A 14981-nucleotide genomic window follows, 5' to 3' on the forward strand; every position below is an offset into this window, starting at 1 on the left:
TCGTGGCGGCCATCGTCCTTCTCCTCTCAGTCGACGGCGGGACGTGTTTCGGGGCATCGTCTTTTGGTCGATTCTTCCTTCCTTCCTTCCGGATGGAGGCCGCCGAGGTCGAATTCCTGGCGGAGCGAGAGATGGTCACCATCATCCCCAACTTCAGTCTCGACAGGATTTACCTCATCGGGGTGAGGCCTTCGGGAGCAGAGGGCTCTTTCTCCCGGGTCGACGGACTACAACTCCCATGCTCCTTTGCCCCATGCCGGTGGGGTTTATGGGAAATGGAGTCCAAAAACAAGTTGTCCATTGATGCCTGGAGAGGGGGGGCTGCATTTCATCTCCCACCACCCCAAGCGTGGCTAGTGGCGGGGGGTTATGGGGTTTGTAGTTGCATGCGTTCAGGGTTCCCTCAGTTACTCCCATCAGCTCCAGCCAGGATATATGTTGGCAGGGAATTGTGGGATTTGTGGTCCCCAGGTTTATTCCATTTGATGCCTTTTGTGCGGGGGAGGGTAATTTCCACTCCCATCAGCCGCAACCAGTGTGGCTGGGGGTAGAGGGTTATGGGGTTTGTGGTTGAATATATTGAGGGTGCCCTCAGCTACTCGCATCAGGTCCGGCCAGGATATCTGTGGGCAAGGGATTATGGGATTTCTGGTTCCCAAGAATATTCCACTTGGGGGAGGATTTCCACTCCCATCAGCCCCAGCCAGCCAACTTGGGCCATTTCCTTGGACAAGCCCTTTGTGGGCACCAGCTTTTAAGGGGGGGGGGGTTGCAGATAACATGGGTGCCTGTGGGCCATTTTAAGGGCTGAGGCCCCTTCCTGAGTTTCTCCCTTGTGGATGTTTTTTCCAGGGAGAACTGGGTCCCTTCAATCCCGGGCTGCCAGTGGAAGTGCCTCTCTGGCTGGCTGTCAACCTGAAACAGAGGCAGAAGTGCCGGCTGGTGCCTCCAGAATGGATGGATGTGGGTAGGGTGTGACTCGCTGGCCTCTCCACCTGGCGTGGCTGATGTCCCCTGTGCCAGTTACCCTTCGGTCCTTCCAGCTGCCACACAGGAAGCTGGCGAGCTAGTTTTCCTTCTCCTCTCATTGCATGTTTCGTTTCTTTTGCTAAGCAGGGATTTTAAAACAAGTGGTGCAGTAGGAGTCAGCCGATTGTTGATAAGATCAGGGGAGCTGTATTCTGAATGCACTGAAGATGTTACTTAGCTGGGTAATGAAACGTTTGCAAGAAAACGACCAAGCTCGGAGATCCCCAAGGACTCCACAGTTCATCCCTGAGCTACACATATTCTCTTCTAGTGGAGCCATACCTGCCCATTACCTGCCTCTTCCCCTTTTTTTACCTTCACTGTCTCATGAGTGGCAAAACCAAAATGGCCTCAAAAATGAAGAGCCTAGGGAAATTAGTTTAGTCCTGATTCTGTTTCGGGTTAAAGGTAATCCTTCAGGGTTAATGGGTAGTCTTGTAATGTGCACTACACGCTTATCACCCCTTGTCTCAGTTCAGTGCAGCATCTGGTTGCAGAGCGTTGGTTTTTGCCACAAGGATTTTTAGCAGGTTTCTTGTCAATGGCTCAAATATACTTTTGGTTCTTTTTTGACCGGTTTAATTGGCTACATGGGCACATATGTACTGATATGTTTCTATAGAATCTTTATAGTCCTGACAGAAGTTTTTTAAAAAGTTAATATTTTAAAAATAACAGATGCATTTAAAAAGATTGCCAACAGTTTTATTTTAATCAAATACATGATCAGGCGTGCTTGATCAGTGGGTATCTCAAATACCTATAAACAGATTACATTGCTCAGTTGTAAGTACTGTAGTGACTTTTAAGACATCAGAAGTTGATGTGTTCCACCGTTATGACAAATTACAATTATTTTTTTGCTGCAGTTGTGGCAGTTGTAACACCCTTTCACCTGTAGGCTTCTGTATCAAGGATTGTGCCAGAATTGGTGGCTTGTACGCTTATCATGCCAGAGCTAAATACTGCTAGAAAATGTCTCTTTCTTATAAATGTACTAATTTATTTTAGAAACCTAAACCGTGCATGTAAAGCTAAGACAGAGTGAGAGAGATGAATAGAAGCTGTTCTGCCGAAATTCAGACTCCTTTTTATTTTATGTTTTGTATCTGTATGTTCCCGGCAAATACAGTATTTTTGATCAAATAGTTCATCCAATAGTATTAATAACATTTCTGTTGGGTGTGGAAAACTGCAGCACTGTTCTTTGGCGACTATTCTTATTTTTTAATTGCCTTATAGAAAAGCTGGAGCAAATTCGAGATCAGGAGCGCAAGGAGGACACCTTCACCCCAATGCCTAACCCTTTTTACATGGAATTAACTAAGTTGCTGCTGAACTAGTGAGTAGGGTTCTTATTCTTGACAGTATTATTTGGGAATGCAGCAAATTCTAATTCTGCCAGAGCACAAAGAAACTAGGATTGCCTTGGATCTGAAACTGGAAACCAGCAAGAACTCTACAAACTGCAGATGCTCTAGAGCAGTTTTCTAATCTATTCACACATATTAGTTCATATTATATATTATATTATTATGTAATAATATATTATATGTTGCTTGACTTTTGGGGTTTAGAAGTTAATACTGTTTATATCCAGGACTTTTTTTTTTTACAACATGCACGACTATTAACTCTTTGCAATCTTACCAATCTATTTCTTTTCTATATTAGTGCTGCAGATAATATTCCAAAGGCAGATGAGATAAGAACTTTGGTTAAGGATATGTGGGACACTCGAATAGCGAAACTTCGTGTATCTGCAGATAGCTTTGTCAGACAGCAGGAGGCTCATGCCACGGTAAGAGAAATCTGCGACGAACGGGCTGAACTCATTGGAAGACTATTTGTGTGGTATAAACGAATGCAGCATTTCTGTGAATTGATAGTAAAAGGGATAATCGTATGTCAGTTCTAGAATAGCTAAGAAGGACATTAGGCTTCATTTTTATTACTTGATAGCAGTGGTAGAGGAGCTGTAGTCTTGCAGACATAGTGAAGTTTGGTATACAAACACTTACAAACATACAATTGTTGTGCATACTCAGGGATTGACCACAGCCTACTGAAAGGACGTGTGTTGATTGCGTTGTATATGTAGCTATGTAGAATTCTACCCAAATGCATATTCCTATTGCTTATGCACATAATGTAGGAAGTGTGTGTTTTACAATGTAAATACACATTTGTGGCTCTGCACTCTTTAGTCTAACAAACTAAGATTTACAAGTTGAATCTAATTAGAATGGTGGGTATGTATTTTGTTCCTGCACAGTCTAGACCAACTTCCTCACTCAGGTGCCCTCTAGGTATATTGGACTGCAACTTACATCATCACCTGTCACTCTAAACTGAATGGGCAAAAGCTGGTTTATAACATTTCATTATGGGTGCAGGTCACAACTGTTGATCCACCTTCCAAATTCTTTTAGCCAAAATGGAATATAAATTGATGGAGTGTAATAAACTATGCTTGCAGAAGACTTGTTCTGGTGCATTTTGGGATCAGTTGTTAAGCTCTGGGAATCAAGAGGAAAATAAATGTATAGAGAAGTTTACAAAGTAATTAAAGAGGGTTTAAGGGAGTGCCTCTAAATTCTCTTCAAGTTATTGTCAGATGCTGCCTTATTGTTACCAAGCTGTCTGTCATGGGAACTAAAGACTGGCTTACTTTTAAAAAAGTGAATGGTTCAATTCTGAGGGTTAATTTTTGCCATTTATACTTCTGCAAACTGTGTTGTTTTCTTGTCTCTTATAAGCTGGATAACCTGACTCTGATGGAGATCAACACCACCGGTGCTTTTCTCACCCAAGCTCTGGATCACATGTACAAGCTCCGAACAAACCTCCAGCTGGGAGAGAGTGTCCAGTCCCAGGACTTTTGACAGCAGGGTTTTTTCATGAAGAGAGTGATATTCTCTTAAGCAACTACCTCTCTGGCATTACTGGCTTCCGAGCAAACCTACTCTGTGCCAGATTGTGACGTCATGTTCTTCATAGCATTTGCTTCTGGGAAAAAGACTATCTGCTAAATGATCAACAGCCTGGTACCTAAGCCAGTCTGCCAGTGCTACCAAGGAGTTGGTATTGTCCTTGGCAGGTGAGGAGGACTGTTGACTTTCCTTGGCAAACAGGCTCTTGCCCAACAACACTCCAAGCACTGCACGCCTGCCATTCCAAGATGCATCGGATATAACTATTCATGGCTGCCTTCTGTGCTAGGTTGTTTCACTATCATTTGTACGTTGGAAGAAGGAAAGAAACTACTTGCATCTCTTAGGGATGCTGCTCCTTCATGGCCTGTGCCTTCTGATCTTTGTGGAAAAGAGGAGAGAGACTATTTTAAACTTCTGGCTGTGTAGCACTCAGCGGGCCTACTTGGGAAGTGATTTGTGCCTGCCCTCCCATCTTTCCATCCAACACTGGGTTCGGTGCAGTGTCACTCACTGAAACCTCCTTGTCAGTTAGCCTCAGAGATAAAGGATTTTTTTTTCCAGAGGCCATGACAGGGACCACTGAGGTACAGTGCCTTTTCGTATGTGTCTGCTAAAACAGAAAGAACATCTCTGTGAAGAAATGAAGCCACAAAACCCACGCGGTTTGGCTGAGGTTCCATTTTTCTTTTAAATGCTTGCTGTGACTAAACCAGTTCTTTGCAATAGCCAGACTCTATTTATGTTAATCATATAAGCATTCTCACTGTTAGTCGTAATAACAAACATTAGCCATCTAGTTTTTGAATATTTGGAGACTGCACTTAGGATGGGGGAGGGCGCTAGAGAGGTTTGCTAGTCGCTGTTTTATTAGGCAACTGTAAAATAAATATTTTTAAAAAGCAGTCCTTTACTGCAGTTGTAACTCTCTGACCTCTACTATGGGGTAGCCTGTGGGACATTTCGGATCTAGAAGAATGTACAAGAAAATGAGTTGCTTAAAGTATGGTGATTTGTCCCTCTTAGTGAAAGACTTCTCAAAATCTGGAGGGTTTAATTTTTGTAATGTAGAGCCTCAATGTAAGTTCCACCCTTTGCCTCATACAGATCCTCTTTTTCTTTTATTACTTTCATTTTTCAACCTTGGCATTAGAATTTCAGTAAATGAATTTTACTCAGCAAGTAGCATTTTTACATTAGACTGTGAATTTTTTGCAGGTAAAAAATCTTGTGCATATTAAAAAAAAACCAACATACACCTTTAACTACCCTAAGTGTTCTTAAGCCTGGGCCCAAATTAGCCTCCTCTGAGGAATCAAAGCTTCAAATATTAAGGCAGTGGTTACGTTTGTTCAGATAGACAGATTACATCTAATAATTGTCCTTTCAATTCACTCTTGTATGTTTTTCCACTAACATATTATCTGAAGCCTGTTTGTCATCCAGCTTGACTGGGTGCTGATTGGGATTCCTGTCCCAATTTAGCCCTGGCTATCCTAGTGATGTGAATGTATTTCCATTCCTTCAGAGGAGGAGTACAGTATTGATGACCTACCTTAACGATGTGGCTGTGAGGCGCTGCATAGTAAATTCTTACTACAATAATGTCCCAAGTGAAACTGTGCCACGAGATTTGACCTCTCTTGTCTGAGGTCCCATTTCTAATACAAAGAGCTGATACAGCTTCTATTTAATATTGGGGGGGGGGGGCGGTAGTCTGGGAAAATAATCCTTTGTCATGATTTAGGAACATTTTATTACTTTTTTTTTTTTTTGGATGTTGTCAGAAATTACAGCAATATATTCATAAATACCTAATAACTACATTCAACAAATATATTACATTACATTTAAGTCAAAACAAGTACACTTAAAACAAGTTGAATTTGTTTCACAGCATCTACTTGCCCCAGCAAGGCCCGGGCCTTTGCCCTCCTCCTCCTCTCCCCTCACGCTCTGTGCTTATTCGTGGAAGAAACCCTACACAATACACCAAACAATCAGCGTGGCCCTCGGTCCAAGGGAGAGCAAATCGGTTATTTCTCAAAAATGTAAGCACTGGGCCAGGACATTTGTGAAGGGGGGTGGGGAGAGGGAGAGGGAGGAGAACAAGATTAACGATCACAATTATGGGTAGAAGAAAAGTAAAAACATTTGCAAAGATGGATTGGTCCAAAGTGGGCTATTGTTTTTTTTTTCCATGTTAGCACCTTTTTAATCTCTGTTTTTATAGTTCTGCGTCATAAGCAGGAAAGTATTTCAAATGATGTCGGACCTGCTTTGAATGGGAAATAGGGGTTGCTCTGGCAGTTTGCTCACCAGTGTCTGAAGCTAGATTGGACTCCAACCAAGCTTGACTAAGTGTACATTCCTTCTTTAATACACGGAAATCAAGCCAATTGGCTCTCCTGCGTGTCCTTAAAAAACACCTGTTGGGCTTGCGAAAACTGAAGCGACGTGGTACAAAATATAGCCCACATTCTATTCATTTGAAGGGTTGGGGGGAAAATAGTGCAATTACGTTTAGAAGAATGATTGCAACAGCCTTGCTCTTCCTATGTCCATATTCCCCCCACCCCACCCCCTTCCCTTATTGGGAAAAACTTGGCAGAAACCATGATCACTATCATTTGAAAGACATTGCTACTGTAGCTGATCAGCATGGTGTGAAAATATTTGCTTTCAATGAAACCCCATCTTGGTAACGTAGGAGTGGGGCAGTGGGTTTCATTACTGAGTCAGAAATTTAGAGTGCCATTTTTCTTACATAAGCTTTTTTAAAGGCAGTCTTTACTACACTGTATTACTGCCTCTTAGATATATTTGTTGTACTAATTTTGCCTTCTTTCAAGGCTGGCTTTTGTAAATCCATCACAAAAAGGCCTTCTGGATGGAAGTCCTGAATGTACTGTGGTGTGATCTCATAGTTGAGTATGTTTCAGCAGCCCTGAGACCAGGGATAAAAACTTTTCCAAGTTTTGCTTTTTGGTAAAAATCTAAAGAATGCCAAGACAAAAAAAGTTTTTCCCCCTCTGTTGAAGGCAAACATATGGTAACATCCAAGTTATCATCAGAGGCAGAAAAATAAATTGAATGACTTTCACATTTTCTGTTCTTCGTTCTCACGCTCCATCAGAGCTGATTGTCTCAGGTTATCATGAATGGATGTTCAGAAATGGGCAGGCTTGGCTGTTGGTGGATCATTTACTCATGTAAAGAAGTCAAGAGTTCTTGGCTGCATCTAAGAACAAGACTTTCTAAAACAGGCCACTAAATTTGCTCTTTAATGTTCCTTCCTTGTCACATAGTTTCTTCTGGAGAATGGCGAGGACTTTGGTATTAAGAGTTGCATAGAATTGGGAAGCGTGCCAGGCGAGGCTTGGTCACCTAGATGAAGCAGCTGCCCCAGCTGAATTTGTATTTCTAAGCAGCCATGAAAAGCGTCAGATTATCTTCTCGTGTGACTGATCACACAATCCTATAAGAATGCTCTTTCCATTACCAGTGAGTTTGTTTTAGTAGCGCTAGCAACGCAGCATTGCACATCAGCCATTAAATCAAAGGATAACAGATATGAAAAAAAAAAACCCGGTAAATCTTTGCTGCAAAGAGGCTAAAAATTCCAGCATTCTCTTGAGTGTCCTTTAGGTAGAAAGGTGGGCTATAAACTGAATAAATAATATTCAGAATATTGAGATTTTTATCACACTTTGTCTGCAAAAATTGTTAGGAAAGCCATTTTTAACTTAAATCTCTCCAGACAGTTTATGAATGTATAAAGGGGTTGGGAGACTTAAGAGGGAGAGGTTTACCTTGAAGAGAGCAAGACTAGGAACAGCCTCTGGGAGAGGTGGTTCTCCCATCATGTCTGAAATGTACAATGTGGACAGCTCTCCGTGGTATAGTGGTTAGTCAACACAGGAAAGCATATGACAGCTCAGTATTAGGTAAAATTTCCTAATGGTAAGAATAGCTCAAAAGGCTTGCCTCCACCCAGTATACTGACACAGGTGGGGCAATCATCTGTTGGGGGTCATTTAATTTGGATATTAACCAATCTTTATACACAGGTTGCTTTTGCACATTGCAAAAGACTTGTGCGGCTACACCTAAGAAAGATGTAAAATGAAAAACAGTTTTGACATGAATGAAGGAAGCTTAAATTAGACCTGGAGTTTTTGTTTTTTTTTAAACAGCATATGCCATGCTAACTTACCCATCTTGTCTCTAATGAAAAGATTCTGCTCTGGTACTGTCAATTTCATGGTTAATTCACTGACTTTTGGAAAGCATAGCTAGAAATCTGGATAGGGTTGGTTAAGTAAATCTGTAGGAATGCCGTCAGTTTAAAATGTCACCCAGGTCATACTTAAAGAAGAAACAAAATGCTAATCCAAACCAATTCTTTATAACTATTCAGAAGCATTGAAATGTTGGCAAATGTGAGCTGTAGAGTTAAGATGGCTATACAAAAGTCACATTCCTGTCCTGTCCTGTCCTGTCCTGCATGACCTTTGGGGGATTCTGAATTCACAAGAATAAGGAATTGGACATGTAACATGCTGAGACTCTTAACATTAGAAGCACAGGGCCTGTTTTAACATAGGCAATACTGCAGTATTTACTAAAGGATGTGGAAATATTTTAAAAAAGGTGCTGCAAAAGACACAGGAGAACCTGGAAAGTGTTTCTTTTTGAATCATTACGAGCAGGGGGAGAAGCCCAAAGGGGACTTTTAGAACAGCTTTCAAAGCAGCTACTTTGGAAAAAGACGCAGCTACTTTAACAGGCCCAAAAGAGGTACTTGACACAAGCTCTCCCATATTCCAAAGCACCTCTTCCAAAGAATTAGCACAGCCATACTATATACTTCTAGATCATTTCACTTTTGGGACAGAGGGTTGTAATGAGTACTATGGTGCCGGTGAAATGCAAAATATCCATGGAGTTTGCTGGGGCCCATTTACAAATACCCCATTGCAGAATGGGCTTTTGTTATACCAGCAGTAGCTCCCATGATGCTGGGTGTTTGTGTGCCAACAATTCTAGCTTTAGATAATGTAGCATAATTTTTTTTTCTCTTCTTTTTCATATACTCTTTGATGATTCAGGATAGATCTTCTAAAGGAAAAAAAAAAAAAGAAACCTCAGAAAATCGGTGCCACCAATGTGTGATTTTAGATGTTGCAGGTAAAACAAACAAGTACTACATCCACTAAATGTTTTAATGTTGTAACTAAAATCTTAGCTGTCTCAGATTCTTGTCTTCTCAGTAGCAGTTAATCACAGTTGGTATTCCAAGTGCTTTAAGAAAAGGAGGAGGGGAAGGGAAAAGACATTCCTGGTTTTTAGCAAGAGAATTTTCTGTGCCAGTAACTGGTGCTACACACCACAAAATACCAAGAGGTGATAGCAGTTGCCCCAGCAGAAAGCTTTCCTTTAAAATTCTTTTCAAAAACACTTCATTATTTTTTCAGGTCCTGACCAGCAGCTGTAAAAACAGTAAAGCAAGCCCATTTTTTTTCCTTTTGCCAAAAAAAAAGAGAGAAAAAAAGCAGAAACATATTGAAAATGGCAAGCTTTTTATAATAATAATTAAAGTAATAAAAACATACAAAACTTTTTAAAATATATACACACTAAGGCTGAAGCACCTTTTTCAACTCTTTAATTGCAAAATCTTTGTATGAAAATTCTACCCACTGGGGTACATAATCTATGCATTGTATGTTCTATACATCTTCCCCTCCCCAGTAATAGAAAGGTACCTTCAGTTTGTTTATTCACTTTTATTTGTCAAGTGAAGTGCATTTCCAGCCAAAAAGCTGATTGATGCATGGGAAGTCAAGTTTGGAAGCTGCATTTTCTTCTGCTAGTTTATTACTGTGCAGGTAATTGTTATCCAAAATATCCAGTTCATTCTAACAAAAATGGATGTATACTGGTATTCTCTTGGACGAAGAAACAACGTATTTCAGAACAAATGAAACAGAACTCAAGTATAGCAACTGAACCAATATGGCAACGAAAAGGAGCAGAAACCAGGATACAAACCTGGCGGCCCCTTCAACAGGAGGCGAATGTTAGTGTCATTGATGGAATCTCTGGATTAAACCAAGATCTTCAAAAAAGGCGAGAGAGAGAAAAAAAAGCAGACGAAGATGCAGAAAGAAAATAACCCTTTCAAATGTAATGAAAACTAGAGTTCTTCTAAATGGATCACTCGCAGAGTTTTAAAAAGGTTCAGTTCAGTTGCACTTTTTAAGAGATGGGTTCAGATTTTTCTGGATCCCACCAAATCCTTTGCTCCATGCATGGCACATTCTTTTATTTATTTATTCTTTTATTTATTTATTTAAGCTTCAAACCTCCGAGTGAAAAATATTAAATATTCCAGGTAATAAAATAGACTATTATTTCTATACTCTATGTTTGGCCTAGTGCAAGGGAGTGTCACCTGGGATACCCCTTGAAATAACTCCGGGACCACTGCATTGCAGGCAACGCAAGGCACTTTCTCAAGTGATCTAGTTCGGCCTGAAGTCGTTCCCTTTCAGAGACAATCTTCTGCTTCTGGTTCCTTAGCTCCTGCAAAGGAAGAGAAGAGGCATTTGAGACTGTCACGCTCTCCTCCACAAAGGCACGCTGGATTTAGCCTTCCAGAAAACACAACTCCTGGACTGAGATGCCATGGAAACCTTCCCTGAGACGTCCAAAGTTTCTTCCTTTGCTTTAGCAACCGCTGTGCTGTCTCAAAGGGACCAGCACCCATGGCGCCCAGCTGACCAGGGCTGATCTCAAAAGGAGCTACAGCCGGGATGGGTGGGAGACCATTAGGAGATTCCAAGACGAGCCTTAAATGAGGAAATCAAAACACATCCCCAAAAAAGGCATGGACTTCTGTGTTGTGGCCAAGATAGCTGATGAACGTGTCACCCCAAGTCAAGCTGGACTGAGGGAGTCTTTACCTTTGAGCTGTTTCCCGGGGTTGAAGCCATACTCACCGTCATGGTGTGTGAGAGCTGTTCTGCCGTCAGACTGAGACTATAATGTTGGGCCTCTAAGCGTCTGCACTGAGTCTGCAGCACTTGCCGTTCCAGGTTTTGCTCTGCAATCAAATTTTAACTTGTTAGTCAACTGCTACAACCTCCGGTTTAGGCTGCTGAGACGGGAGGTAGCCCATTTCTCGGCTGTTGGTGAAACTAAATCCATGCCCTTCCTCCCTTGCAAAACTGCGCCCAGAGAGAACGTTTCCTAATCTACATCAGAGCGTTCAGAAGTACCTGCTGGCCTTTGTGGGGGGGAAAAAAATGTCTCTGCTTTCTCCAGCAAGAAAGGAATACTCCAAAGATGATTTTCTCTTTAAAAAAAAAGAGAACGGCTTTTTAACGTCTTGTTCCTTTCAGATTTAGTTGACTGAATATTATTCCGTTGCAAGTGGAATTTGCAGCGGATTGCAAAAATGAAGTTCCTGCCGCCCCCCCCCCCTCCATTAGTCTGCCGAATGTGCACTTGGGGATTATGTGTGCTTCTAAACCCTCCTCCCATTTTTTTTTCTTTTTTTGGTAACTCAGCCAACCGAATGCTCAATACCTAGAAAACAAAGAATTATTGTTCTCCCTGATTCTTTGGTTTACTAGGGTATTGCTGCTGCAATTGCTGACGAATCTAAGCATTGTCTATACCCAACAGCCATAAATCAGTAATCACAACTGTAAATAAATCAGTAAATACATAATTGTACATGTGTTAATACCATCCTCCAAAAACTTAGTTCTTTCCATGTCAGATCCCTTAAACTTTCCTTCCAAAAAGAAAACAGAACCTAGTTATTTTCTATTCCAAAACACTTTAATTTTTTTCCTTCCAAAGAGAGAAAGAAGATCAGTAATAGTTATTTAATAGCCCTTGAGGAAAAAGTTTCATTTTTTTTCTCAACTAAATAAATGCACGCGCACACATTTTCTCAAAGATCAAACAGTACAAAAACAAAATTGCACAATTCACCAATTTTACAAGATCGATTGCAATTCCTAATTTTTCAGCATATGATCTTGAAAGACCAAACCCAAGGAGGAAATCCATAGGGATATTTCTGGTAATTCCTAATTCCTTTACCCAAGACGCAAACAAGTTAGAGCTTTAAAGGTAAAGGAACAACTGTTTTTTTCTGAACACCTAGCTAGAGGTTTCAGGAACCAAAACCTGGGGTTAGCTCGATCGCAGAAGATGCCTGGACTGGGTTCATTTTCAATCACAACACTTTGGGGTGCTGCAAATCTGTCCCATTTGACTATCTTCTAGAATCCAGAGTGCGTCCGTTGTGGGGAAAAACATTCCTTGAGAACTGAAAGGTGCTGGAATTTAAGGTAGCATAATCACTGTCTATGTCTAAGAGTCAGAGCTTATGAAAAGCCTTCGCTAAATCTCTGACGCTCCACATAAAAGACAGTTTAAGTCCTGGTGAAAAGGATAAGGGTGAGATGTAACTTGCAAGAAATCAGAAATGCAAGATTTATGCACGGGGATAAAACTAGAAAGTATTGCAACAGCCAATGCACTGAAAGCTATTTACTTTTTCTATTCTACAGCAGCAGGAATAAGGGCAGAGGTGAAAGGAAGGGAGACCATCTGGAGCACTGTGGATGAAATGCAAGATGAAAACCAGTGAAACTTCAGCTGGACATGGCACAGACATGTAACATGCAAAGCTGGCCCGCTGTCGGCACACAGACTCCTCAAAGAGAAAACTTCCCACAGATTAAAAGTTCCTGATCACAGCTAAAAGTAAGTGTGCAGAAGAACAGCTCTACTTAAGATTCCAAAAAGTTACACATTTCTTCATAAGAATTACCCAACCCCCTCATCATTTTAGTTGCTTTCCCCCCATCTCTGCACCATTCACTTGTAAGGTAACCTGCACACTGTGTCTGAAACATGGACACACAGGAGCTCATGCATTATACAAGAGAACTCTCCAGGACAAAAAGCTCCCTTCAGACCTGGATAAAGAATATCAAGGATGCAACAGTATACAGGTAGTCCTCACTTAACAACCATTTGTTTAGTGACCGTTCGAAGTTACAACGGTGCTGAACAAAGGGACTTATCACCGGTCCTCGCACTTACAACCGTCACAACATCCCTGTGGTCACATGATCGTAATCCAGGTGCTTGGCAACCAGTTCGCATTTATGATGGTTGCAGCATCCCGGGGTCACATGATTGCCACTTGTGACCTTCCCAGCCAGCTTCTGGCAAGCAAAATCAATGGGGAACTGCATGATTCACTTAACGACCATGTGATTCACTTAATGGCTGCGATGATTCACTTAATTACTGCAGCAGAAAAGGTGGTAAAATTGGGTGTGACTCACATAACAACCACCCCACTTAGCAATGAATTTTCTAATCCCTATTTTGGTTGTTAACGGAGGATTACCTGTAATGGAAAACACCATTTGGAAAAGGAGTCATAACCTGCTCCATTTTCCCTGTGTCTCACTGAAAAACAGATATACAGCAAAAACTTAGGGAGGAAAAAAAAAACCTGAACCACTGTAGCTTACCGTCTACATGTTCTTGGTAAGCCTCAAAGATTGCTTCAATCCCATGCCATTTTGGTCTGGGGTACTCCTCTTCTTCCTCCTCTTCTTCCTCCTCTTCTTCTGAATCCGAGATCTTGTCATGTTCTGGAGGAATAAATCCCTTATGCTGGGAATCTTTCTGGCCGTTCTGCTGTGGCAAAGACCCCCAGCTTGAAGTCTGCAATTCTGGAATGTTATAATGGATGGAAGCGTCCACTTTATGGTTCTGCTCTGCCGAATGAACCATTGAATTACCTAAAGGCCAGCAGACAAGAAGGAATGCATTGGCACCAAGCATAACAAGGATTTGATCTGTGTGTCAGGACCAGCTGCATTATAATTTCTGAAGTGTTATATGAACATGTAGATAGGTACGGGAAGGGAGACATACACCAAACCTTTGATTTACTGGACCTCCACTGAGTGGACTTCTAATGCCAAGGACAAAATCCATCCCTGGTTTTACACACGTGTAAAATCCCATTTGGGGTCTGATGGACATTCTTCCCCGGCCCCATTACTTCATTAAACCCAGGGTTTCCTGTATGGCCTTTCTGCCCACCTTACGTATCTGGGATGGGCCATTCCTGGCATGAGAACTGGATGGTTGTACCCATAGACCCGTGGGCACCTGCTGCTGGAAATGCAGTTAATGTAAGCCTAAATCTGCACGAGACCAGGACACGGCGGGAAGCAAATCACGAGAGAGAAAAATAACTGCACAGTCAACCACTTCAACCATGCTCTAGCGTATTAGCACTTCCTTGTAACTTAAACCAACATTTGTGGAGAGATGCTTAGCCACAATGCAGTCATTACCCAGAGGGAGGTACTTAAGGTAAGATGTTGTCAACAGAGGCTGTGTATATCTGGGGAAGGAACAAAGAATGTGGGGATTATTGCTGATGATTGCTATCATCTATCAAACTCGCAGAGCAACCAGAATCTAAAACAACCCAAGTTGGCCAAAAGTACGGTGAAAAGCCTGCTAAACATTCCATCACCTTCTTCAAGACAAGGCTGCCCTAAAGGGTTTTAAGAGCATTAAACGTTTCCACTTAAGGTATGATCCCAACGGAAAACTATGCCAGTAAGATTAATGTTCCTTACTCAGCCCAAGAGTCATTTTCAGGGCGGTTTACTGTCTCTCTCAGAACCAGCTGGTGGAACATTTATGGTCCATGAGTTCAGCTGCTAAACGGGCTGCCACCATTGGCTGCCTTGATTTTTTTTTTAATGCCCTTTATATTCCACACCCACATCCACTGCAATTCATCAGCTTTTCACCAAAGGAGCCTGACTTCCAGCCTATTTCATGAAGTTTGTCATCTTTACCTACTGGAAACTGGTCTGGTTAGTCAGTAAGGGAGGCAAAGGACAATATTAAATGTCAAGAGAATGTTAGTTCCTGATGTTCACCAAATGGAATTCA

The 14981-nt window shown here is 41.6% G+C and overlaps 2 protein-coding genes across 11 annotated transcripts in view; one reads left to right on the forward strand and one right to left on the reverse strand.

The window, feature by feature from the left end:
• GINS2 (GINS complex subunit 2) lies at positions 1-4867 on the forward strand. The gene is made up of 5 exons (XM_007431212.4): positions 1-182; positions 853-967; positions 2272-2371; positions 2704-2830; positions 3789-4867. The coding sequence occupies exons 1-5, from the start codon at positions 93-95 to the stop codon at positions 3912-3914; spliced, it is 558 nt and encodes a 185-aa protein (XP_007431274.1). The 5' UTR covers positions 1-92; the 3' UTR covers positions 3915-4867.
• Positions 4868-5676: 809 nt separating this feature from the next.
• Positions 5677-14981, reverse strand: part of GSE1 (Gse1 coiled-coil protein) — a 271237-nt gene continuing 261932 nt past the window's right edge. For 7 of the 10 annotated variants that reach the window (XM_088136186.1, XM_088136187.1, XM_088136190.1 and 4 more), the window contains exons 14-16: positions 13532-13804; positions 10967-11070; positions 5681-10550 (exon numbers count right to left, since the gene is read on the reverse strand). In XM_088136186.1, the coding sequence (XP_087992312.1) occupies positions 10416-10550; positions 10967-11070; positions 13532-13804 (512 nt within the window). In that variant the 3' untranslated portion in view covers positions 5681-10415. Of the gene's footprint in view, positions 10551-10966; positions 11071-13531; positions 13805-14981 lie in introns of all 10 variants that reach the window. The other 3 variants (XM_088136183.1, XM_088136182.1, XM_088136181.1) reach the window with 2 other exon arrangements.

Source organism: Python bivittatus, unplaced genomic scaffold, assembly GCF_059951505.1.
Source record: "Python bivittatus isolate LINGU-HERP-01145 unplaced genomic scaffold, Pbiv_v1 ctg000190_np1212, whole genome shotgun sequence".
NCBI classification, from domain to species: domain Eukaryota; kingdom Metazoa; phylum Chordata; class Lepidosauria; order Squamata; family Pythonidae; genus Python; species Python bivittatus.